This window comes from Equus asinus, chromosome 9, assembly GCF_041296235.1.
Source record: "Equus asinus isolate D_3611 breed Donkey chromosome 9, EquAss-T2T_v2, whole genome shotgun sequence".
NCBI classification, from domain to species: Eukaryota; Metazoa; Chordata; class Mammalia; order Perissodactyla; family Equidae; genus Equus; species Equus asinus.
In genome coordinates, this window is record NC_091798.1 from 33233090 (window position 1) to 33255851 (window position 22762).

The following is a 22762-nucleotide window of genomic DNA, read 5'->3' on the forward strand; positions in this document are numbered from 1 at the left end:
GGAGCTGGAGATCTAGTTTACAGGTGGTCATATGTAACCAGAATTATGTCTTGGAAAGATAATTCTGGCATCATTGTGCCGGTAGCCTAGGAGAAAAGAAAGGATAGTTGAGAACCCATTTGCAAAGGGCAATGCAGTAAAGGCCTGACTTGGTGGAAGGGTCTTTGAAAGCTATGGAGCGACCCTAGTATAACTACAAACTTAATAGAAACTCACATTCCGGTGATGTAGACTCCAAACCAAAGAAGTTTGTAAGACCCTAGTCTTGTAAGATATTTTCGCGTTTAAAAATTTCTTTAGAAGGAAGGGAATAAGAACATGAGGGGTCTGGAAACACTGTCAGATAAAGAACGGTTGAAGAACATGGAGCTGTTTAGCTTTGAGATAAGGAGAGAGGAAGGAATGATTATGTCTTACTGAAATTGTGGGTTATCTTGATAGCAACAGCTCTCTAGCATTTGTGACCCAAAGGAAAAATTATCTAGTTTGGCCCTTCTGAATAGAGCCCCCAGAAATAAAAACAGGACAAACTGAAATCTATCCATTGCTTTATTCGTTCTTCTCGGGGGTTACAGGTCACTATATTTTAGGATGGTTGGTTTATAATTGGATAGAATGAGTTTCGGCCAGAGAAGAGGAGTGATTCATCCTCCTTCCACCTCTGCTCCTGCTTTATCCGCTGTCACACCAAATGTGATAGGGCTTCCTGAAAGGCAGAAGGAAAATAGGAAAAATGAGAGCAGCTTATGTGTAATCAGCACTTTTCCAGAAATAGTCACTATCCTATTTAGCCACCATTTTACTGACGGGGAAATAAAGGCTCAGAGTGGTTAAGCCCATACAGAATCACCGAGGTGGGAAATGGCAAAGTCTCAACTAGAATACAGGGCTCTCTCACTCAAAATTCCTTCTAGAAATGTAGACATTTCACTTTTCTTGAGATGCCAGGACACACACGCTTTATGTGAGCACTGTCAGTAAGGGGGAAATACACATTCACAAGTGAGAACAGGATGGGATGGGAGTGGGGTGGGGAGGGTGGGTCTTCAGAATGACTAAGCCCTGCTCTTCAACAAATTAGCCCCACAAGCTGTAGTTACCAGCAGTTTCTTCACGGCCTCAGAGGCCTCTGGTCCCAGCTCATTCACACACTTCCTTAGCCCTTCCACAAGGTGCTCAACAGAAATGCCCAGAGTTTTCAGAAGAAGCTTTAGTGGATCCATGAAGGGGAGAACGCTGTTGTCCAGAGGTAAAGGTAAGACCTTGTCGACAGGAACTGGCAAACGGTTGATGAGGAAGGCGGCAACTGCAGAGCAAAAGAGAAACCAAGTGAAACGAGCACATCTGGTTCCTGTCTAAGGCCTTGCTGCCTTCCACTCTGTCCACCAATGGCTCCACTCCAGCCCCACTCATCTCGATTGCCCATGAAAACTTCTGCCTCAGGATATTTGCACCTGCTGTTGCATCTCCCTAGAACTTTCTTTCCCCAGGTAGCTACATGTCTTTCTTCCTCACATTATTTGGTCTCTCCTCAGATGTTACCTCCTCAGAGAGGTATCTAAAATAGCACCACCTGTCACCCTTTATCCTCCTTTATTTTTTCTTACCATTACCTAAAATATTAAAAGATTTTTGCCTTCATCATCTCACTAGAATATAGTTTCCATGAGGACAAGGAATTTATGTTTTATTCACTGTTGTACCTCATGCCTAGAACAGACCCTGGCACACAGAAAGCACTCAAAAGATACTGGCGATTGACTGAGTAGGGATATACTTTGCATGTGGCTGCCTCCACAGCCCACGGCTTTGAGGCCAAAGGGCAGATGTCATAATGAATCTCCACTTGGGGATGTGAATGGATCCAACTATAGCCCAGGAAACTGCTCCCAACCAATTCAACTCAATGCTGCAAACATAATTGGGCACTGACTCAATGCCAGTTGGTGCAGCTACACAGATGGATAAAACAAGGCTGCTCCACTCGGAGAACTCACGCAGTCTAGGGGACAATAAAGATCTATGCAAGCCACAGTGCGGCATGTGCAGTGCTAACATTATGGACAAAGCTCTACGGAAACACAAAAGAAGGGATGACGACTAATTCTAAAGGAGGATTGTGTTGCAAGAATCTTCGCAGAAGAGGTGTTGCCGGAGCAATGTCTTGAAGCAAATGCCAAGATCCTAAGGTAAAGAAGGGAGGGAGCATTTTTAAAAAGAACAAAATTAACAAAAGCACTGAGGTGTTAGGATGAAAGTGCATACACGGGATGGTGAGTGTTCTGCCCAGAGTGACTGGAGCACAGAATGCCAGTGGGGTGTCAAGGGGAGATTTTTCTAAAGCTTTGAATGCCATACTCGTGAGTCTGGGAGTCTTCCCCCAAGGGCAATGGGGAGCTATCAAGACTCTTAAGCGGCACAATTGCGTTTTATATCTTTGCCTTGAGAAAGATAACTTTCACATAAAAGGTGAATCAGAGGGAAAGTGTAGAAAATGGAAAAAATATGTATAATATATATTTTATAAAACACGTGCAAATATGTAAACACACGTGCATGCGTACGCGCATGAGAGCACACATCCTCCTGCTGGCTAAGACCCTGCCATCATTCATTTTCCTTTGAAATCCTTTTTATTTCCTCATTCAAATCGTAAAAATGGAGCCTGTGCACCTATCTTCCCTTCATCTTCTACAACCTAGTTTCCCTCCAAAAGTCTCCCCAAAGGGAAAATATTTATTTCCCTCCACCCATTTTTCTGTTGCCACCTCTGCCCACAGGTATTTGTCCCTGGACACTAAAGAACAACAAAATAGCAGAAACTGATGAAGCTACAAATTTGTCAAAAACTCAATAAAAACACAAGCCAAAGTTTCCATCATAACTGTAGGCAGCACCCAATTTCTCATGATTAATCTCCTTACTTTTTTCTTTTACGTATGCTTTTTGGTGAGGAAGATTGGCCCTGAGCTAACATCTGTTGCCAATCTTCCTCTTTTTTCTTTTTTTTCCTCCCCAAAGCCCCAGCACATAGCTGTATATCCTAGTCGTCGGTCATTCTAGTTCATCTATGTGGGGTGCCGCCACAGCATGCCTTGGTCAGCGGTGCTAGGTCCACACCCAGGATCCAAACCGGTGAACCTCAGGCTGCAGAAGTGGACCATGCAAACTTAATCATTCAGCCACAGGCCAGACACCTCCCTACTTTTTATTTTAAACACTTTGGTGAAGGTCTTCTCTGTACTTACGTATCTCTGGGGGAAGACCCTCAAAGCTTTCTGTTCTTTGAAATTCCTTCCAACTTTACCATTCTGTGGTTCTAAAACTCCCTCCGCCATATTCCCCCGGGAGCCTAGGCTTACTGCTTGTGCTCCTATTAACAGAAAAGTAGAGAAATAGCATATGTTCCAGGCTACTTACCAGAGGAGTAACTGCAAATGCTGATGGTCACCAGCAGGAACAGAGTTACCAGCTTCATGACAAGTTATCTATGATATGTACCTGGAGTTTAAAATTGAACTAGAAAACGGAGCTAGTGGTTCCACTTGCTGTACCAAGTATGACAGCTGCTTTTGCACAAGCACATATTTATACACCCTCTGAGGACAAAAATTTTAATCGGTGCCACTTGACTTGCCCCAGGGAAGAAGAGCACGAAGGTCATGTTTCCTCACTAAACAAACTGACGACTTTTCTGTTTTCCCTCATGTTCCCACGAGAAACAAAGCCCTAACTTAAAGCAATCTCAAGGACCTCTTTCACAAGCCTTTGCATGGAGACACCAGTGGAAGGCAAAGAGCGCTAAGAGTCCTTCTGGAAGAAAAGAAGGGAAGATTTTCTATTGGGATTAAAAGGAGTGAAAGTTCTATTGTTTCCCTCCAGCTTTCTATTCATTCAAAGTTCGGAGAATCATGTGACTCAATGAGGTCCCCAGTTGTAGAAGCAATCCAGAGGTCCCTGGTATAATACACTTAGCTTGATGGCATGCAGTGCCACATTTCTCTGGAATTCACCTCTGCCCTCTCCGTCCCCACTCACACATCTGCTATGGCAAGATCTCTCACCTTCTCTAGTATCTCCCACTCATGTTGGGAATCTCTGGGGTGTGCCCTCATATAGAATAATAGGCTCAGGATCCACAATCAAATGCCTTTTTAAAAACATGGGATTCAGCACTTACCATTGGTGTAATCCTGGATTAGACATTTTTTCTCCGTGGTATTGGTCTCCTCATTTAAAATGGGGAAATTAACAGCAGACAGTCCAAGGAGGACCCTTAGGAAAAACATTTTTTCAAGACCCTGTCTACATAAGCAATTTGAGGCACCAAAATATCATTTCACAACCATTCTAGCAGCACAAGCTGGATACAGGAGCAATCTGCTTGCAGGGCTGCCTTCTGGAACCAGGACTCAGCTATGGGGCCCCAGGATGACTCTATTTATAAGCCCCAGTCCTGGAGTTCCTTGGGGGCCTTGTATGCAAGGAAAAAATAACCTCGAAGGAGAGAAACGTGGCTCAGGGCCCAGGTATGTCTGAGTTTCAGCTCACGGCTGCCTGGTCAATTGGCACTGCTGGTCACAGCCGCCTCTGCCGCCAAAGAGGGACTCGGACACCTTGAAGGAGATGTGCCAAGTCACAGGCCCCTTTCAAGTACGAGGCCAGGTGTTGGGGCCCCATTTGAGGGTCTGGTATTGTTATGAGGATTTAATAAAATTATGCCGACAGAGGATGTAGCTGTGCCAAACAAAATTAATACTTAATATGTCACCTCTTATTAATTCCTATAAGTTAGTGAACTGTAACTGCCATTTCTTTATTTTTCTGCTATTTTGTAAACAGCATGAAAGAGACCATGAATTACCGCCATGCATACTCAATCCTGCCACTTCTACTGCTTTCTCTGCCAGAGACTGCTTCTCTTTCTCCTGGGTTTACCACCTAGCCAGGGATGGTGATCTGCCTAAGCCTTCAAAGGGCCAGGGTTGTGTGGCAAAGTGGTGGTGAGTTGATGCCATCCTTTATTTTTATGTCATGATCTCTTTATGGGATACTAACCAACACTGCCCTCATCTGTGCTTGTCATTTGCCGGTTTGCTTCCAAATCCCTCCCCTTAATGTCTCCTCTGCTCTGCGGTATAGGAAGTTGAGTTTTCCAAACCGTGGTTTCCAGACTTCCTTGCCAACTGAGTCTGGTTAGGTTCAGCCAACGGAAGGCACTGGTAGAAGACTGGAGGGGAGAGAAGCCAGGGTATTTTTCCCTTTCTCTGCTTCAGAGACTGCATCTTCTCCATTGCCCCAGCTCCTTCCAGAAAGGCTCTTTGTCTGTAGTCCCACCCAGCCAAGCAGACTCACCATTGTTCCAGCTTCTAATGTGTGTCCCCAGCTCCTGGGCCCACCTCCTCACTCTGTCCCTCATGGCTAAGAAGTAGTGGCAGCTTCTGGCATTTTCCAATCTCAGGATTGACTCACCTCCTCCCTTGTCGCTTTATGTGCATTTCTAGCACCTTGTAAATTATCTATCTCCCAAATTAAATTCTTCTTATTGGATTACCTGGCATGGTTTTCATTTTCTGGCTGGATTCTGACTAATACAGCACCGTAAAATATTGTAGAGATTTGGAAAAAACAGATCTTTCAGTGTTTAAACATAGGGCTCTCTTCACAAGAACCAAGGTATGCGTCCACAAGGGGGAGGGCCAAGACTCATACAAGAGAATTATAGCATTACACACACAGAGATGCCTCTCCCTTCCAACATCTGAAGTGTTTGGGATTATCTTGAGCTTGTCTGCTGGTCCCAGAAGTCAATTCTTTCGTAGGAAGCTCCTCAGACCCCTGTGCTCGTAGATTTCTGATGGACCTGTCTAGTAGCCTGCCAGACATGTAGTCTTGGCTGAAACCTAGTTGTAGACGTGCATGATGTAGACCAAAGACTAGAACCTACTCCACACACACTCAAAAACACAAATATCCACATACTTACACATATATGAACAGTAATATGTGTGCATGCACACACACAAGTCATATATTACCATCAAGCATTACATAACTGCTGTTTTCACTCATTTGTTCAACAAATATTCATTGAGCATCTACTGTGTGCTGGGCTCTGTGTCAGGAACTAGGCCTGGAGCAGTAAACCAGACAAGCAAATTTCTTGTTTTCATGGAGCTGACAGTGTAACAGGATAAAAAGACAATAAACAGGTAAACAAACAGAGAAAAGAACTAATGTAACTACTAGTACTAGGACTAATTCATGGAGCTGACAGTGTAACAGGATAAAAAGACAATAAACAGGTAAACAAACAGAGAAAAGAACTAATGTAACCACTAGTACTAGGATTAACGTGCTACAAAAAAGCAAATCAGGTGCTCAAGTAGAGAACAAGTGGATTGGGGTATAGTCAGACTGGAAAAGAGACTTGGCCTTGGCTGCTTCCACGGTTCTTATGTTCTGAGCCCTTGTAGTAATCATATCTTTGACTCTCTATTTTTGATGCTTTGACATCTTGGGGCCTGGCTGACCCTGGAGAGACTGCTCCTCCCAGAGCTAGCTAGTTCCTAGAGACAGCAAACAGCTCACCTGGGAGTGCGCTTTCCATATGCAAATCAACCAATCCAGAACCCACACTGCCAACCATCTCCTTTATGGAGTGCTTGCTCTCTGGGCCACTATCTCCCAGCCCTAATCACTGCAGGGCCAGGTACCAGACAACTAGGGACAGCCCTACACTCCAGAACCCGCTGAAATTATTCAAACTAGCCTATCCTAAACCTGCTTACCCTCTCTCACCCAACCCTTTCCATGGAAACTACAAGAACAGCTCTTGCCCAATTTCCACCCCCCCCCAACCTTCCTGACAAACCCCGTGCTTCCCATTGCCCGCCACCCTCCTGCAGGAGGGTGTGCCCCCTTGTTTTGGAATCCGTATAACAAACTATCTTTTCAGTGGTAGTCATCCCCTATCTGTTGGCCTGAATAACCATAAAACATATTTTACAACAGCCATCTAGCCCATTCTTGTGCCTCTGTTATGGTACTGACACTGTCTTTCTTTGCAGCATAATTATTTGTATCAATGTCTTCTTTCCCAGGACTAATTTGTAAACATCGGGAGGGGGTTTGCCTTGTTCTTTTTTGGGATCTTAACACAGAGCCTTACGCACTTGAGCACATCACTAGAAACGACTAATCAGTGCCGGTGCTACACTTTGCACATAGTACCCATTTCTTCCTCACGAAATCCCAGACGATAAGAGCTTTTTCCCCCTTTTATAAATAAGAAGTCTGAAGCTAGAAGCAATGAATTATTTGCCAAGGTCACGTAGGTAATAAATAATATGGCCAGCATTTGAGTTCTTCCTTTGCTGATTTGTATTTCTTTACCTTTAAACATTTAGTTAATATGCATTTCCAGTAAGCATTTGTTAAATAAATTAATTCATGAAGAGAAATGAAACAACAAGGAAATGAATGCCAGTGTTTCTACATTAATTTTGGATGTGGTTCTCCAATGGATTTTTTGTGGAGGTTAAACTTGTAATAGAGAGTGGGAATTCAATTAGCCATCCAACAATTATTTATTGAGCATGTTTTGTATATCCGGCTCTGTGGTAGATTCTGGAAGACAACAGAACAAAAACAGGCATCCCTCTTGCCTCATTTTAATTATATTAAAACTGTTAGAAGCAAGTCGGTAACTTTTTTCTTCCTCTGTAAGAGGAATGACCGTTATAAAGAAGTGAACTGTGTGTAGATGCAAGACACAGATCAGGCAAAAGAAAAGAATCAGCCTGAGATTTCGTCTAACACTCTGCCTTCTAGCTGAAGTCACACTGGAAAGGTCAAACTAGAGCTTGTTATCTTCTCTCTTCTACTTGCTGAAAATTGGATGGTTAAAATTGGCCTATATTTCCCCTACATAAAAGGAGGAAATAGTCTTAAATTGTGTCTTTGAAAACCCAAACACGTAACGTATATTCAAATGTCATGGCTCAGTATATCAACCTCATAAGGCTTGGAGAAAAGCAAAACAATCTGTTTCTGGCTCCCTTCTACATTGATCGAATCCTAATTAGTGAAAAATCAGTCCAATGTCATTAGAGGCTATCTTTTAGTCCCTTTCTAGGCACTGTAGAGAAATCCAAATGGAATGTGAGCCCAGCGGGGTGAAATTCAGGAAATAATGGGTGAACCAAGACCAAATCAAAACAAAATCTAGGGAGCATTGGACGTGGAGACAGGTGATCAGTCCAGGCTTGATTTTTCAAGGAAGACTTCAAGAATTCAAGTGCTTCTTGAATTCAAAGATTCAGATAAGCAGAGAAGACAAGAAATAAAACTAGGATATGCAATGTTTTCATTTAGAAAACAAATTGAGACAATTTGGTGAGCTGAAAAGAAAGAGGTATGGACAGTGTCTATTTCATCTTCCTGTGCCCAGCACTGTTCATTCACAGTGTCTGACCACGGCAGATTTCAAAGAAATGTTTAGATTAAAATCAAACAGTGAGTAGGTTGTGTCAGATGAGTTAGATGAGAAGGTATGACTATAAAAGACTAAACTCTGATTGCCTGAATGAGACTAGCACTTGAGCTGGCAAGACTTTTTTGTTGTTGTGTTGAGGTATAATTGGCATATAGCATTATATGAGTTTCATGGGTACAACACAATGATTCGAAATTTGTATATATTGCAAAATGACCACAACTGTAAGCCTAGTTAAAATCCATCACCATACATAGTTACAGGATTTTTTTTTCTTGTGATGAGAACTTTTAAGATCTACTCTCTTAGCAACTTTCAAATATGCGAGAGAGTATTATTAACAATAGTCACCATGCTGTGCGTTACATCCCCACGACTTATTTAGTTTACAACTGGAAGTTTGTACCTTTTGACCTCCTTCACTTTTGAGTCCTTTCACTCATTTCCACCCCCCACCCCCTGCCAACCCCCGCCTCTGGTAACCACCAATCTGTTTTCTGTGTTGTTACAAATGGTAATATTTCCTTCTTTTTTACGGTTGAATAACATTCTATTATATATATTGGAACATATATATATATATACCACAATATATATGCCACATTTTCTTTATCCAATCATCCATCAATGGACACTTAGGTTTTTACCATATCCTGGCTATTATAAATAATGCTGCTATGAACACGTGAGTGCATTTATATTTTTGAGTTAGTGTTTTTATATCCATCAAATAAATACCCAAAATTGGAATTGATAGATCATATGGCAGTTCTATTTTTAATTTTTTGAGGAACCTCCATAATTTTTTTTATAGTGGCTGCACCAATTTACATTTACACCAAGAGTGCAAAGGGTTCCCTTTCCTGCACATCCTCGCCAACACTTGTTATTGCTTGTCTTTTTGGTAATAGCCATTTTAACAGGTATGAGGTAATATTTCATTGTGGTTTTGAATTGCATTACTCTGATGATAAGCACTGTTTAGCATCTTTTCATGTACATATTGGCCATTTGTATATCTTTGGAAAAATGTCTATTCAGATCCTCTGCCCATTTTTTAATTGAATTCTTTGTTTTTTTGCTATTGAGTTGTATGAGTCTTTATATATTTTGGATATTAACCTCTTATCAGATATATGGTTTGCAAATATTTTCTCCCATTCCATAGGTTGCCTTTTCACTTCACTGATGGTTTCCTTTGCTGTGCAGAAACCTTTTAGTTTGATGTAGTCCCACTTCCTTATTTTTGCTTTTGTTGCCTGTCTCTAGCAAGACTTGATCAACAGCGAGAAATACAGATTCCTGAGCACGGGGAAACCTGGTCATTGGAGTCTATACAGCAGATTAGTGTAAAGGGAGGCAGAATGGGCTTTCAGTGACCAAGAGGACTCCTGGCACAGATGACCACATGCTGCCAATCCGTGGTCCACTGCTACTTTCACAGCTAATATCACTATCTTTGGAGGGGACCGGGGGCAGCTCTCCAGTGTCCCGCAGGCATTGTCCATGCCATGATCCTGTCCTAAGTCCTGCCTTTCAACTGTCTTATGTTGGGGAATGAGTTCACCATGCGCCCTGTAAACCTTGCAGAGATCCACGCAAGCAAAGGATTGAACCATAGCTGTCTGAGTCTTGAGGAAACAGCATGTGATCCTTCTGGAACCCGAGAGGATGGGAGGCCAGGAGGAGCTGCTATGAACCATCTCTTACTCACCTTCCCATCTCCCCTGGGAGGCTGTTATAACACATTTCTCACTGTCTCCCAGCTTCTATGAGCTGTGGGGCTTTCTGCCCTATCTCCCTCAGAACAGAGCTGCAGAATATAAAACCAGACCTCTTAGCTGTAGTCTAGAAGTGGTTCCTCAGCAACAGGGTATCCCGCAACTCACATGATAGTCGTCCAGCCCCTTCTGTTTCAGTATCATTCTTTTTGATGTGTGAGACAAAGATGACATGTCCTGACACTTTCGGTTTATTCTTCTCTTTGCTGTCCATGTGAGTGACAAACTGTCTACATCTAAAGTGGCTCACTGTATCTTTAGCAGCTGAGGCCTTGGCCTTGCCTTGTCTTGAATGTGCGTGCTCTACACCCTTCCAAGAAGCAGCAACTGCGACTCAAGGAGGAACAGACGTTCATGTTGCCTGGTGCCAAGTTACAGGTCTTCACTCAGCGCCTCAGCAATAAATCATTTCCTCTTCCCAAATATGTACACTAGGACTCAAAAGAGTCAAAAGACCAGCAGAACAGGGTTGGGGAGGCTTTTTACTAAGGTATGTGGATTCCTGGCAGGCCTCACACAAATGTACATAGTCAATGATGTTTGTTCAGCAGCGTCTCCAGTGTCTCCAAATCGTCCCAGGGTTGAGACTATTCTTTTGTTCCTTGCATGACCTTATTCTTCCTTTAGAGATTAAAAGCAAAGGTCCTGGGGCCAGCCTGTCTGGATTTATGTCCTAACTCCTCCTTTGGGGAAATTACTTTACCTCCCTGGGCCTCATTTTTATTAATTTATACAATGAAGCTAAGAGAAGTGACTTCCTTAAAGGATTGTTATGAGAAGTAATCAGTTACATGCAAAGTGTTTACCAAAAAAAAAATCAGTACCTCAGAATATGTTAGATATTATTATTATAATTATTATCACCTTCCTCTCCATCTCTACTTTTTTTCTTTTCTTGCTGAGGAAGATTCACCCTGAGCTAAAATCTGTTTCTCGTCTTCCTCTTTTTGCTTGAGGAAGATGTGCCCTAAGCTAACATCTGTGCCAATCTTCCTCTATTTTGTATGTGGGTCACCACCACAGCATGGCTGCTGACAAGTGGTGGAGGTCTGCACCTGGGAACTGAAGCTGGACCACTGAAGCAGAGAATGCCAGACTTTACCACTAGGCCATGTACTGGACCCTCTCCATCTCCACTTTTACTTTTCCTGCTTCCTAACTACAACCTCAAACACAGCAGCCACCATTACTAGCAAGTTCATGAGCACTAGTTCTCAATTATTTAATTTTGAGTGAGATTTGGGGGGTTTTATTTATAATTCTCCCTTTAAGGAATTTCATATTTCTTTGGCTGTCTACATAGAGTAGAAGGTGGGGAATGGGTAATCCCTGTATCCAGTAAACAAATAATGGAGGGTTTGGGGGTATAAGGTTTTTAATTTGAGATAATTTCAGACTTACAGAAAAGATCTGAATACAGTATGAAGAATTCTTTCTTCAGAATCATTGGAGAGTGAATTGCTGACCCAGTGCTCCATCACTCACAAATATTAGTGCATATTACAAGCAAAGACATTCTCCTACATGGCCATAATCAGGAATTTAACACTGACACATCACTGCCATGTAAGCCTTAGATCCAATTCAGATTTCACCAATTGTCTCAATAATTTTTTATAGCAAAAGGATCCAGTTCAGAAGCTTGTGTTACAATTATTTGCCAAATCTTTTTAGTCTTCTTCAGTCTGAAAGAGTTTCTCAGTGTTTCTTTGACTTTCGTGACCATGACATTTTTGAAGGGCACAGTCAGTCTTTGTGTAGAATGTTGCTCAATTTGGGTTTGACTGATGTTCCCTCAAGGCTAGGTTCAGGTTATGCAAGAAGCCAAGTAGTGTTCTCATTGGAGCCTGTAGGTGAGCACACGCTCTGTCCCCCTACTGACGTATATTGCTTGTCTTGATCCCTTGATCAAGATGAAGTCTGCCAGACTTCTCCATCGTAGTCTTTTTCCTGTTGTAATTAACAAGTCTTTTGTGGGAAGGTACTTTGAAACTATGTAAATATCCCATTCCTAACCAAATTTTCAGTTTATCATTTAAATATCAGTGTGGACTCATGGTTTCCTACTTTATTAATAGATTATAAACCATCACTATAATGTTTTATTTGATAACCCAGTTGCCCCAAATTTTGCCAATGACAGCCCCTTCAACCTGGCCTCCTTGCCTTTGGTGTGTCCCCCTCATTCTTTGTGCACTTCCTTGTTTTCTGGCCCTACAAGATGTTCCAGGCTCATTTACAAAATTCTCTGCCACAGCCCTGGGATAAAACCTTTCTCCAAGGAGTGACCTTTAGTTATTTTTAGTAGCAGAGTGACACTGTGGAATCATCCAGGCACTAGGTTGCTCCTTTCAATAGGGGTGTCCTGCTCCAAGGCCCTCTCAGTAGACAGAGCTGGGGAATATATGTGTATATATGTAGGTATCTGTAAATGCCCTCCTCACTCTTCAAGGGCTTGACTCTTGCTGGTCATCCCCTCAGTGGATGTCCTTCTTACTCCATTTGGGCCCTGACTCCAATCCGAGGCCAAACCCCATGAATGCTCTCGCTTCTCTTAATTAAGTCAGTTCTCCAGTGAAAGAAGTTGTTCTGCTCTTCTCCTGTGTGCACACCTGAGCTTACTAGTTCTGTCCACTTTTATCAGTGATGAAATAGAAAGAACAGTTGACGGGGGTCAAAGAAGTTTTCATCCAGCCCAATCTCATTTAATTTCTGTAGCAAATCATTTCACCTTTCTGAATCCCAGCTAATTCACCTATAAAGGGGATCAGTAATGCCTCTCATACATGGTTGTGTAGATTAATTGAGATGGTATATGTTCAGGCCCTTGGTTTGCAGTTAGCTATTACAACAAGGAAAATCATGGTTATAATTCCATGAAATCTAGAAAAAAAATCAGGACTCATTCCTTGATTTCCAGAAGAGGGACCTGAGAAATAAGTCGTAGACCTAAGTTCAACAGTCTTTCTTTTTAAATCAACATGAGCAAGAAGTGTTTTGGTCTCAGACGTCATTTCAAACACCACAGGTTACGTGAAAATACAGCTGTAAAAATCTACAAGAATTATACAAATGAGATATCAAAATCAAAGAAGAAGAAAAATCTCATGAATTACTGGTTATTAGTCACAGTCAACATAGTTGGATCTGAATTCAACACTTTGAAGTGATTTGCAACCTGGACCTATCAGTTATTTAAGGCTGTATAATAAATTACTCCAAAACCTAGTGGCTTGAAGCAACCACAGTTTGTTACTTTTCATGATTCTTCAAAATGAGCATTTTTTGTCTGCTTCATTGATGTTTACTGGGGCACTGGGACGGCTGGATATACAAAATACTGGCATTTGCGGTTGGCTTTGGCTAGGAGCTCAGCAGGGACTGTCTGCAAGAGGCCTTGGTCATCCATGAGTTCAAGAAAGTGCAGTGCAAAATATGAAAATTGAAATTGCAGATGTCTTAATACATAGCCTCAAAAGATACACAGCATCTCTTATGCAACATTCTTTTATTCCAATCAAGTCATAGGACCAATCCAGATATGAAGGGAGAGAAATTGCAAAGAGTATGTGGCCATATTTAATCCACAACAAACCCATATTAAGAAGAGGGTCAGGCTTTCAAAGGATCACATGAGAGACAGTTAATTAATACAGCCTGGAGATAAGATGAATCAAGGAGACCTAAAGATACTATTCAAATATTTGGAGGGCTATCACGATGAAGGAAGAATAGACGGATATAGAAAAGAATTTGAGATTTTTTTTTGAAATGTGCTTAGAAATTACAAGAATGTACAGATTAGTGACTCAGTATTGAAACCCACAAATAGAGATTTGCTAGTGTCATATTTACTATAGGAAATGTTCTAGTAGTAGATAAGAGGATGGATTAGGTTGTCTTCATTACCTTTTCCAATTCTACGATCTTAGGTTCCAACAACTTCCTTAACTGAAGTTTAATTCAAGAAGAAAGTGCTCAAGACTTCAACAAACCACTTTAAAACTGGCGAAGCTTCCCACCATCATTTCTAGGACTCTATCGCAAGCAGAAGTCTCCAACTCAGTAAATGTTGGCGTACAAATTATTTTTCCCTATGGGTTCCAATTTTTTAAGGTATTGGCTACCAAATAAGTGAAGCCATGATAAATTAAGTCAAAAGCAAAGCTACTTGATGTTCAACAGCAATTTAAATACTTAAAATATTTCTTTTTTGAAATATTTAAAATAACTCTCAATGCCTCCCCAATATTTTAAAGAGGGACTATCACAGGTTCTGAGACCTGGGGCTCCAGGTTGACAAGTTGGATTAGAATGTGTCTGATATGCCTCTCTGCTCCAGAAGCCCCATAACTGCTCGTTTTATTTCTTCCAGGGCGGAACAGGAAGTCCAAACCAGGGGAAACCATAAGGGTTTGTGAAATCTAATGTTGAACATGAATTATTTTCAAAATGGTTCACAAGTGCCCTCTTGTGGCCAGTTCAGAGCTTGTGCTACGGTTTGTCTACAAAACAAAACAAAGCAAAACAACTTGACAATAGATCAGTGAATACCTTCTTTGTGCCAGGCTCTGTGGTAGAGGAAAATAATGAATTGCAAAATCAAAAGTGGGGAGGAGGGGCTTATTGTTTTTGTTTTCTGTTTTACTCCTCAGATAATAACCCAGTTAAAAGAAAGATTCTCCCAAATGTAGCAGGTTTAGAAATGATTGTAGTGGATTTGGAGAGATGTGCATGTGTATTGGTAAATCTGGGGTAGCAGGGGATGTGCAGACAGTAATGGCACAGTATTCAAGTTGACTAATGTTCCTGGAAGCCTGGAAGCCTCTAATCCTCAGAGATTTTTCCAGCATCCCTAAATATTCAGCAGTGTAGAGGGAGACCTTCAGGATCCTTCTGCCATGCCAGAATCTTGATAAAAAGACATTCTGGTGAACAGAGGCTGCATTAATATTCAATTGCCCCTGCATTCCTGAGTCGATGGGTGCCAAACCCAGGACTTCCAACATGTTATCATGAACAATAAGAGAAAGCGTTTAGAAAGGGTAGAGCTGTTTTCTGGTTCCACATGTAAGGAGCTTGGAAGTCGTCACTTAGTCCTAACAAGTAAAAAGCTAAACAGGCTGAAAAAATCAATATCTCTTCTTGGATCCATAAGACAGGTGAGAACACAGCGCAAACTGCTGCCCCAAGATTGGAGAGAGAGCCAGGCGATTACAGGCAGTCAGGGCTTCCCAGGGCAGAGACTCATGAGTGGAACCCACCTGGGGAGCCAGTGCTGGGGTAGGAAAACCTGAACTGTAATTCATGGTTGCTGGAAGCTCAGGGTGGACAAGTCTGAGAGTTAAAAACCCCACAGGGGCCCCCATGGTACTGTAAGATTTACCTCCAGAAGTTTGACTAGATTCCTGTAGTAACTATCAGAGAAAAATCCCATGAGCTTTCCTCAGAGGAAGGAGGAAAAGGAACTATTTTGAAATATGCAAGAGCACTGTTCCTTTCTATTTTGAGGAGATTGGCCCTGAGCTAACATCTGTTGCCAATCTTCTTCTTTTCTGTGTGTGTCCCCAAAGCCACAGTACATAGTTGTATACCCTAGTTGTAGGTCATTCCAGTTCCCCTACGTGGGATGCCACCACACCATGGCTTGATGAGCAGTTAGTAGGTCTTCACCCAGGATGCAAACCGAGGAGCCCTGTGCCGCCAAAACGGAGTGTGCAAACTTAACCACTCAGCCATGAGGCCAGCCCCCACTATGTTCCTCTTAACAAGGCCTCCCTTCAAGAAGAACTAGTTAACCAGAGCCTAACCAGCTGGGGTAATATCTGAACCCAGAATATAGAACACTTCCCCTCCCCCAACACTTCACCATGTTACTAAGGGCCTATTTACAGCGGTTCCTTTTACCCAGCACATCATATCCAGCTATCAAAAAAGCATCAAAGAAGGAATAGGTCAAGGTAAAAATAAAAACTTTTACTATTTGTATTCCTGATTATCTAACAAATAACAGTTTGTTCAAAATAATAATAGCAACAATGTATTCAATTATGTATGCTTATGCACATATTATATGTATATATGCATTTATGTATGCTTATGTGAATATACTTATGTGTGCTTTTTTCTGGTTCCACCTGTTTTGCCTAGCATTCCATCTTTGGAATTATTAAATACTGTGAAGTACAGGAAAGCCCCTTTGTAAATTAAATTGGGAACATAAATATGAGTCCCCTTCATGCCACTGAGGGAGGACTATACAGAGAGAACCAAAGACAAGTGTCAAGAATATGAAGTTTTAATTAAGCAGATCTAGGCTCAAAACTCAGTTCTTGGGGCTGGCCCTGTGGTGTAGTGGTTAAGTTCACGCACTTTGCTTCCACAGCCTGGGGTTCCAGGTTCAGATCCCGGGCATGGACCTACATGATCGGCTACTCATTGACTTTCTTCCTAGGCGTGGCTGACCATGGCCTTGTCATCTAGATGGTGGGCTTCCTCATGCCTTGCACAGTTACATGGTGTGGTATCTCAACCTGGTCGTGACTGACTTCACCATCATCCTCTTGCTGCCTCTCCAGCTCATCATGGTGGCTCTGCACTACCACTGGCCCTTTGGCTGGATGCTTTGTAAGTGCAGCAGCACCATGTCTATCCTTAACTTTCTGGCCAGTGTCTTCCTTTTGATCTTCATCTCCATGAACCACTGGGTTGTGATCTTCTGACCAATCTGGTCCTGGAACAACCACACAACAGCTAAAGCAGCTGTGGGGGCTTTGGGAGTCTGGTTTTTGGCAATTTCCTTCTGCATCCCCTACTTAGTCTTCCAAGGAAACAGTTGTGGTAGAAGAAGTCACCTATTGCTTCAAACAATAGGACCTGTGGAATGAAACTCAAGGAAGTCATCAACTGGAAGGAGATCAATATTCCATGGTACCAAACGCTGATCTCCAGCCATTTTGTCTTTGGCTCCATTCTCCTTCTGGCCATTTTTTCCTGCTGCTACATCATTGTAGCCTTGAAGTTAAGACAAAGCCAACTGGCCAGGTCCAGCTGACACTTCCAGGTCCTTGCGGCCATAGCTATTTCCTTCTTCCTCTGCTGGTTGCCCTTGCAAGTGTCCCTGTGGCTGGACTTTGCCTTGCCTGAGAAAACAAAGAGGACCTGTACCAAGCAGCCTTACTTATAAGCCCCCTGGCCTCGTTTGTGGCCCTTATCACCAGATTCTTCAATTCAGTTCTCTAGTCTTCACTGGGCATAATTTCTGGGAATATTTGTTTTGCTCCCTGCCAGCTGCCTTAGAACACATGCTCAGTGAGGAGCCAGACAGAGGCCTAAACCCCAGCTCCTAGACAAATGAGTCCTTCACAATATACCAAATTTCTCTGTCCATCTGATCACAACTCACTCCATCTTCCTAGACAGGTCTACAGGGATCCAAAATCAAACAGAATTTTACAGAAAACATTCCACCTTGTAAATGAGTTCCAGGTACTGGGCTGTGTTTCAGAAAGAGAAGCTTAAGTGCTTGGAAGGCAGGAATAAGAAACACATAAGATCTCATTTTCAAAAAGAAGACACACTGAACAACTCACCAAGACTCAAACAGAAAAAAGATAGGAATCTTGAGACAGGACGGATCATTATGGTCAAGATCTGCAGCAAGAATGACAATGCTAGAGTCCAGGGAATTCCAAGAAACTGCTTAAAATTTTGCCTATACACAGAGGATCTAAACAGACATTTTGCCAAAGAAGATACACTGATGGCCAAAAGACACATGAAAAGATGTTCAACATCACTAATTATTAGGGAAATGAAAATCAAAACCACAATGAGATATCACCTCATGTCCATCAGAATGGCTATTATTAAAAAGACAAGAAATAAGAAGTGTTGGAGAGGATGTGGAGAAAAGGGACCCCTCATACACAGCTGGTGGGAATGCAAACTGGTGCAACTACTATGGAAAACAAAATGGAGATTGCTCCAAAAATTAAAAATAGAATACCATATGATCCAACTATTCCACTTCTGGGTGTTTATTCAAAGAATATGAAAATACTAATTTGAAAAGGTATATGCACCCCTGTTTATTGCAGCAATATTCACAATAGCCAAGACTTGGAAACCAGTGTTGATTCTGTAGTCTTAACAAATGGGCCAAGATAATGTAAAATGTTAACAATAGATAAAACTGGGTGAGGGGTCTACATGGATTTTCTGTGCTATCTTTTCAATATTTCTGTAAATATAAAAGTATCTTAAAATAAGAGTTTACTTTAAAAAATAGCAGGATGTAGTGAGAACAGGAGACTGTTTCAATGAGTTGATAATGGTCTGAATTAGAAGTATCACTAGGGAGATACTGTGTCAGAAGAGAACAGAGTGAAGATTTTGAAAGTAGGTTCAACATGACTTGGTGACTATGTTAGGGGACAAAGTAAACTGATAAGAGATAGAGAGGGGACAGAGATTACATTGTTGTTAAGTAGCCAAACCAAGTCATACATTCAGGTCCTCTGCCTCTTAAGGACCGTCAGATGCAGAGCATCCAGCATATAGGAGAGCCCATCCGAAAGAACATAGGGGAATAATCCAAGCATGGAGCAGAGTGATGGAACAGAAATAGAAAGAAGGATGCGGATGAAAGATGCACTAGGAAAATTGGTGGATGATTAGATCAAGGGCCACAGAAAAGTAGGGACCAAAGATGCCTTTAAGCCTGAGAGTTGAAATGAGGATGATGCTCTCAACAGAAAAAGTTTGGAAAAGGAAGAGTGACAGGAATGATGACCAGATTTGTTTTATAAAGTACGCTTGAAATGATGTAAGGGCATCAGTGGAAACGCTCCATGGTAGAGTAAAGCCAGGTAGAGTCTGCAGACATACGCTATGTATCTAGAGATGTAAGAAAGACTAAAAAGATCATTTGAATTGGCAAGAATGAATTCATTAATAAAATGTGAGAGGTTAGCTTAAGAGTGGAAGGATCAGAAGTCAGAATCTACTCCAAGTGTTTTTGTTTTCTTCACATTCTTTCCCTCATGCTGTGGTTGTTCCATATCCATCCTGTATTTCCTTCTTTGAAATGTGGTTAGTTATGTATTGATATTTTGTCCCCAAACATATGCTTCTACTTTTAGCTATAGAAGTTTTCTTTGGTTTCCATAGATCACAGAAACGTTTTCTTTTCTTCCTGTAAACACTTATATTTCTCAACCTGAGTGCTTCCTTCTTTCTTGTTTGAGCATTTAGTTAATCATTGCCAGAGAGGAATCAGGGCCAAGCTGGGAGAAGAGCAAAGTAGCTGGAAAGTCAGACTCATGGCTTTATCAAAAAGGAAACCTGGATGGGAGGTGTTCGCAACTGTTCTGGGCCCAACAGAGGTGGTCTCCAACACTGATGTCTTTCCCCTTTAAAAATAGTTAATATAAGAGCAGTTCGGCAGTTTCCTATAAACTTAATGTACAATATAGAAAGATTTTACCAACAAGAGGAAAGAGAAAGGGCAGGCAGCAGTAACACTAACCATTGATTAAAGCTTTAGTGTCATAGTCTGAGCTCTGAGCTTTACATGCATCATCTTCTTTGTTCCTCAAGATACCTCCCTGAAGTAGGCATTAGGTCCACTGTTCCCAATTCATTCCAAATCACACGGAGTTCTGAAAAACAGAAGTTTTTGTTTTATTTCATAACTCGTTTCACAGCAAAATATGATTTGTCAAAAGATGATTTAAGGCTGCTTGTTTTCTTTATATTATATGTTTTGCTGCAGAATTACTAGTGTGTTTGATTAGAGGGTACCACCCTAGACCCCAGTGAGCTTTCTGTAATGAACAATATATGCATCATGTGACTTTTCTACAATTAAAAAAAAAGTCTGAACTCCAAAACTCATCTGGCACCAGGGGTGTTGGGGAAAAGATTACAAAAACTAGGAGTCAAAAATGTGAAGTTTAGCTCAAAGTCACACAGGCAGAGATTTGAACTGAGATCTGTCATTCTCCAAAGACTGGGCTTTCAATTGTTATGTAACATGCTGGAAATGTTATTATCTTAACAGGTGGCACCAGAATCTAGTTTAGGGAAAGAAATATCTTTTAAGGGAAAATACCCTGAAAAGAATTTGTTAGGTGTGGTATCTTAAGGATCGAGGTGTCATTTGGTTTGCTTTAGACAAAGAATGACACTGGTTGTTTTGTTATTGAATGGAGAGGGTAGACAAGAGAACGAAGGAGAAAGAGCAAGCAAACCTTTGTAGGTTTGGCTTCTGCTTGGAGGGGAATGACCAAGAAAGACTCCCAAGTAAGAATGATTCTGAAGGCTGATGTGTTGTTTTATAGTATTCTGTTGTCTGGTGTGTGATACAATCCCGTCCACCTCTCCTTTGCAAACTTATTAAAGTCTATGATGCCCACAAGTGCCCAGAATGAATGGATTTTTCCCATTTTATCAGATGCCTCTAGATTGAACAGTGTGCTTAACTCGGGAGATTATTTTTTAAAAGGCCATGACTCCAAGAGTTTACTCTGGTAGAAAGAGAGAAAAGAAAATGAAAATTAGAATTTCTAGTTTAATATTCTAGCATAGAAGCACGTATAAATGCAGGATCTGCACTGATAAGGAAGCAGCTGTTTCTGCCTCGCAGTGTACCATTATCCTAGCTGCACATCCACAGGGCAGCCACAGCAGGGAAGACCATAGTCACATGATGCTGCAAAGTGCTTCTTTAATAACTGTGATTTGGAAATATACTGCTAGGGTTCCCAGTGCTTGAAGAAATTTCCCGCTTGAGTTCCACAGTTCCTTTTGATCTCTCTTAGAAGCCCTTTATTCAAAAATATGATCATCTCAAGCTGTTTTCTTCCTTATTACCCCAACTAGAAATACTTATCACTTGCCTTTTATGTGTTAAACACTGGAAGGCTCTATAGAGGGTCTATGATATTATTTCCTTGCTGCTTTGGTAAATGATTAAAGGAACTAAGAACTTTGAGCCGCAGAAAAGATTATTTAGAATGGGCCTCAAAGTGGTCTTCATAAATCTACATTTGAAGTACATTATTTCCTATCTTAAAACCCTTTTCAATCCCATGTCCACTTTCAGGAACAGCCCCCATTTCCCTCTCTGTAGAGAAAAACCCCTTGAAATTTATGTCATTCTCTTTGTCTCCATTTCCTCACATTCTGTTCACTTTCTAATTTACTTTAAATGGAATTTACACATCGTTTTCACCAACACCCAACACTTAATAAGTCTGGATAAGTATTTGTTGAATGAAAAAGTACAATGACCATAAATTTCGACGTGCTGAGGAAGTGGTGAGTTACTTCCCCATCTGGTTCACCCCAGGTTAACTGACATGCTAAGTATCAGAATAAGGGTAGACTGTTTTTGAAAATAGAAACTTAGGGGTACCATATGAGGGGAAAAACAGATGAAGGGAAATTTGTGTGGTAAAATAAATAAAAGTATAACATTGAGCTGGAGGATGATTAATGAGATTTTAGACATCCTTATTGGAGTTTTGTGCATCAGTGAGGAAAGGGGTAATGGTCCTGTAGGTCACTGCAGGGGTCAAACCGTCCTAGAGTAGCATTCTAGATAGCTCCCTTTAAAAAGCACAAAGACAAAATGGAACCATTCCAAGGAAGAAAAATTTGAAGTAATATCAAATGAGAAGTATTTGATGGAGTGGGTTATCTCACAGAAGAGCAGATTTAGAGTGGATTATTGTCGTTATTAACAAATATTTGAAGAACGATCATGGGAAATTGTTCTGAGGTCAAGGATTAGGACAAATAGATGGAAATTCCAGGACAGGTTTCAGCTTGGAATAAGGAACTGCCAATCCCTATCTATCATCTGAAGTATTAAGTATTGGCTAGATGCCCACTAGCAGATATAAGGGTTTAAACATCAGATAGAGTTGGAACAGATGATTCTTATTCTTCTCAATGCTATGAGGAGCATACTTATTCTAGAGAACAATCGCAAATCCCGGAAAGGCATGTTGAGACAGCCAGCTTACATTTACTTTGCCTTAAAACTATATTGTTAAAAAAATAGTATTCACATTCCCTATGGTTAACTATGAGATTTTCATGACAATGTTAAAACAACCAGTTGATTGGAATACTGAGGAGCATCTAAGCTTAGTCCCTCACTGACAACTGCACAGCAAGTGTTCATCTCCACTGCCTTCAACATTCTTTGACTACAAAAAAGCAGCTCAAGAAAAAGAACCATATTTTAACTCCAGTTAGATTCTTAGTGATAGCTGTTAAAGATCTATTTCAATGAGACCACAGTGGCCTGAAGCATAGATCAGAGTGGATTTTCCACAGCCACAGGATGGGCCTCTGCAAAGTCAAGAAATGTTAGCAAACAGCAAATACAACACATCACGGAGGGGAAGGCTGCCATCTATTGTGTGTAAGAGTAAACGAAGGTGGTGCATCTGTGAGGAGCAAGTGGGTGTTA

General features: G+C 41.4%; 1 protein-coding gene and 1 long non-coding RNA gene across 2 annotated transcripts in view; both read right to left on the reverse strand.

The window, feature by feature from the left end:
* Positions 1–531: 531 nt before the first annotated feature.
* Positions 532–3587, reverse strand: SCGB3A2 (secretoglobin family 3A member 2). The gene is made up of 3 exons (XM_014854831.3): positions 3421–3587; positions 1101–1306; positions 532–706 (listed from the first exon to the last, which is right to left on the reverse strand). The coding sequence occupies exons 1-3, from the start codon at positions 3476–3478 to the stop codon at positions 683–685; spliced, it is 288 nt and encodes a 95-aa protein (XP_014710317.1). The 5' UTR covers positions 3479–3587; the 3' UTR covers positions 532–682.
* Positions 3588–8986: 5399 nt separating this feature from the next.
* LOC139046154 (uncharacterized) overlaps positions 8987–22762 on the reverse strand; it is a 28787-nt gene continuing 15011 nt past the window's right edge. The window contains exons 2-3 of the long non-coding RNA XR_011505784.1: positions 19808–19940; positions 8987–17420 (exon numbers count right to left, since the gene is read on the reverse strand). This is a non-coding gene — a long non-coding RNA (uncharacterized lncRNA). The remainder of the gene's footprint in view (positions 17421–19807; positions 19941–22762) is intronic.

Excerpts from the sequence above, each read along its gene's own strand:
- SCGB3A2 (XM_014854831.3), bottom strand. The coding sequence starts at position 3,478 with ATGAAGCTGGTAACTCTGTTCCTGCTGGTGACCATCAGCATTTGCAGT. Across the intron at positions 1,307-3,420 it reads CATTTGCAGTTACTCCTCTG|TTGCCGCCTTCCTCATCAAC; the intron begins GTAAGTAGCCTG and ends TTTGCTCTGCAG. Across the intron at positions 707-1,100 it reads AGGCCGTGAAGAAACTGCTG|GAAGCCCTATCACATTTGGT; the intron begins GTAACTACAGCT and ends TCTGCCTTTCAG.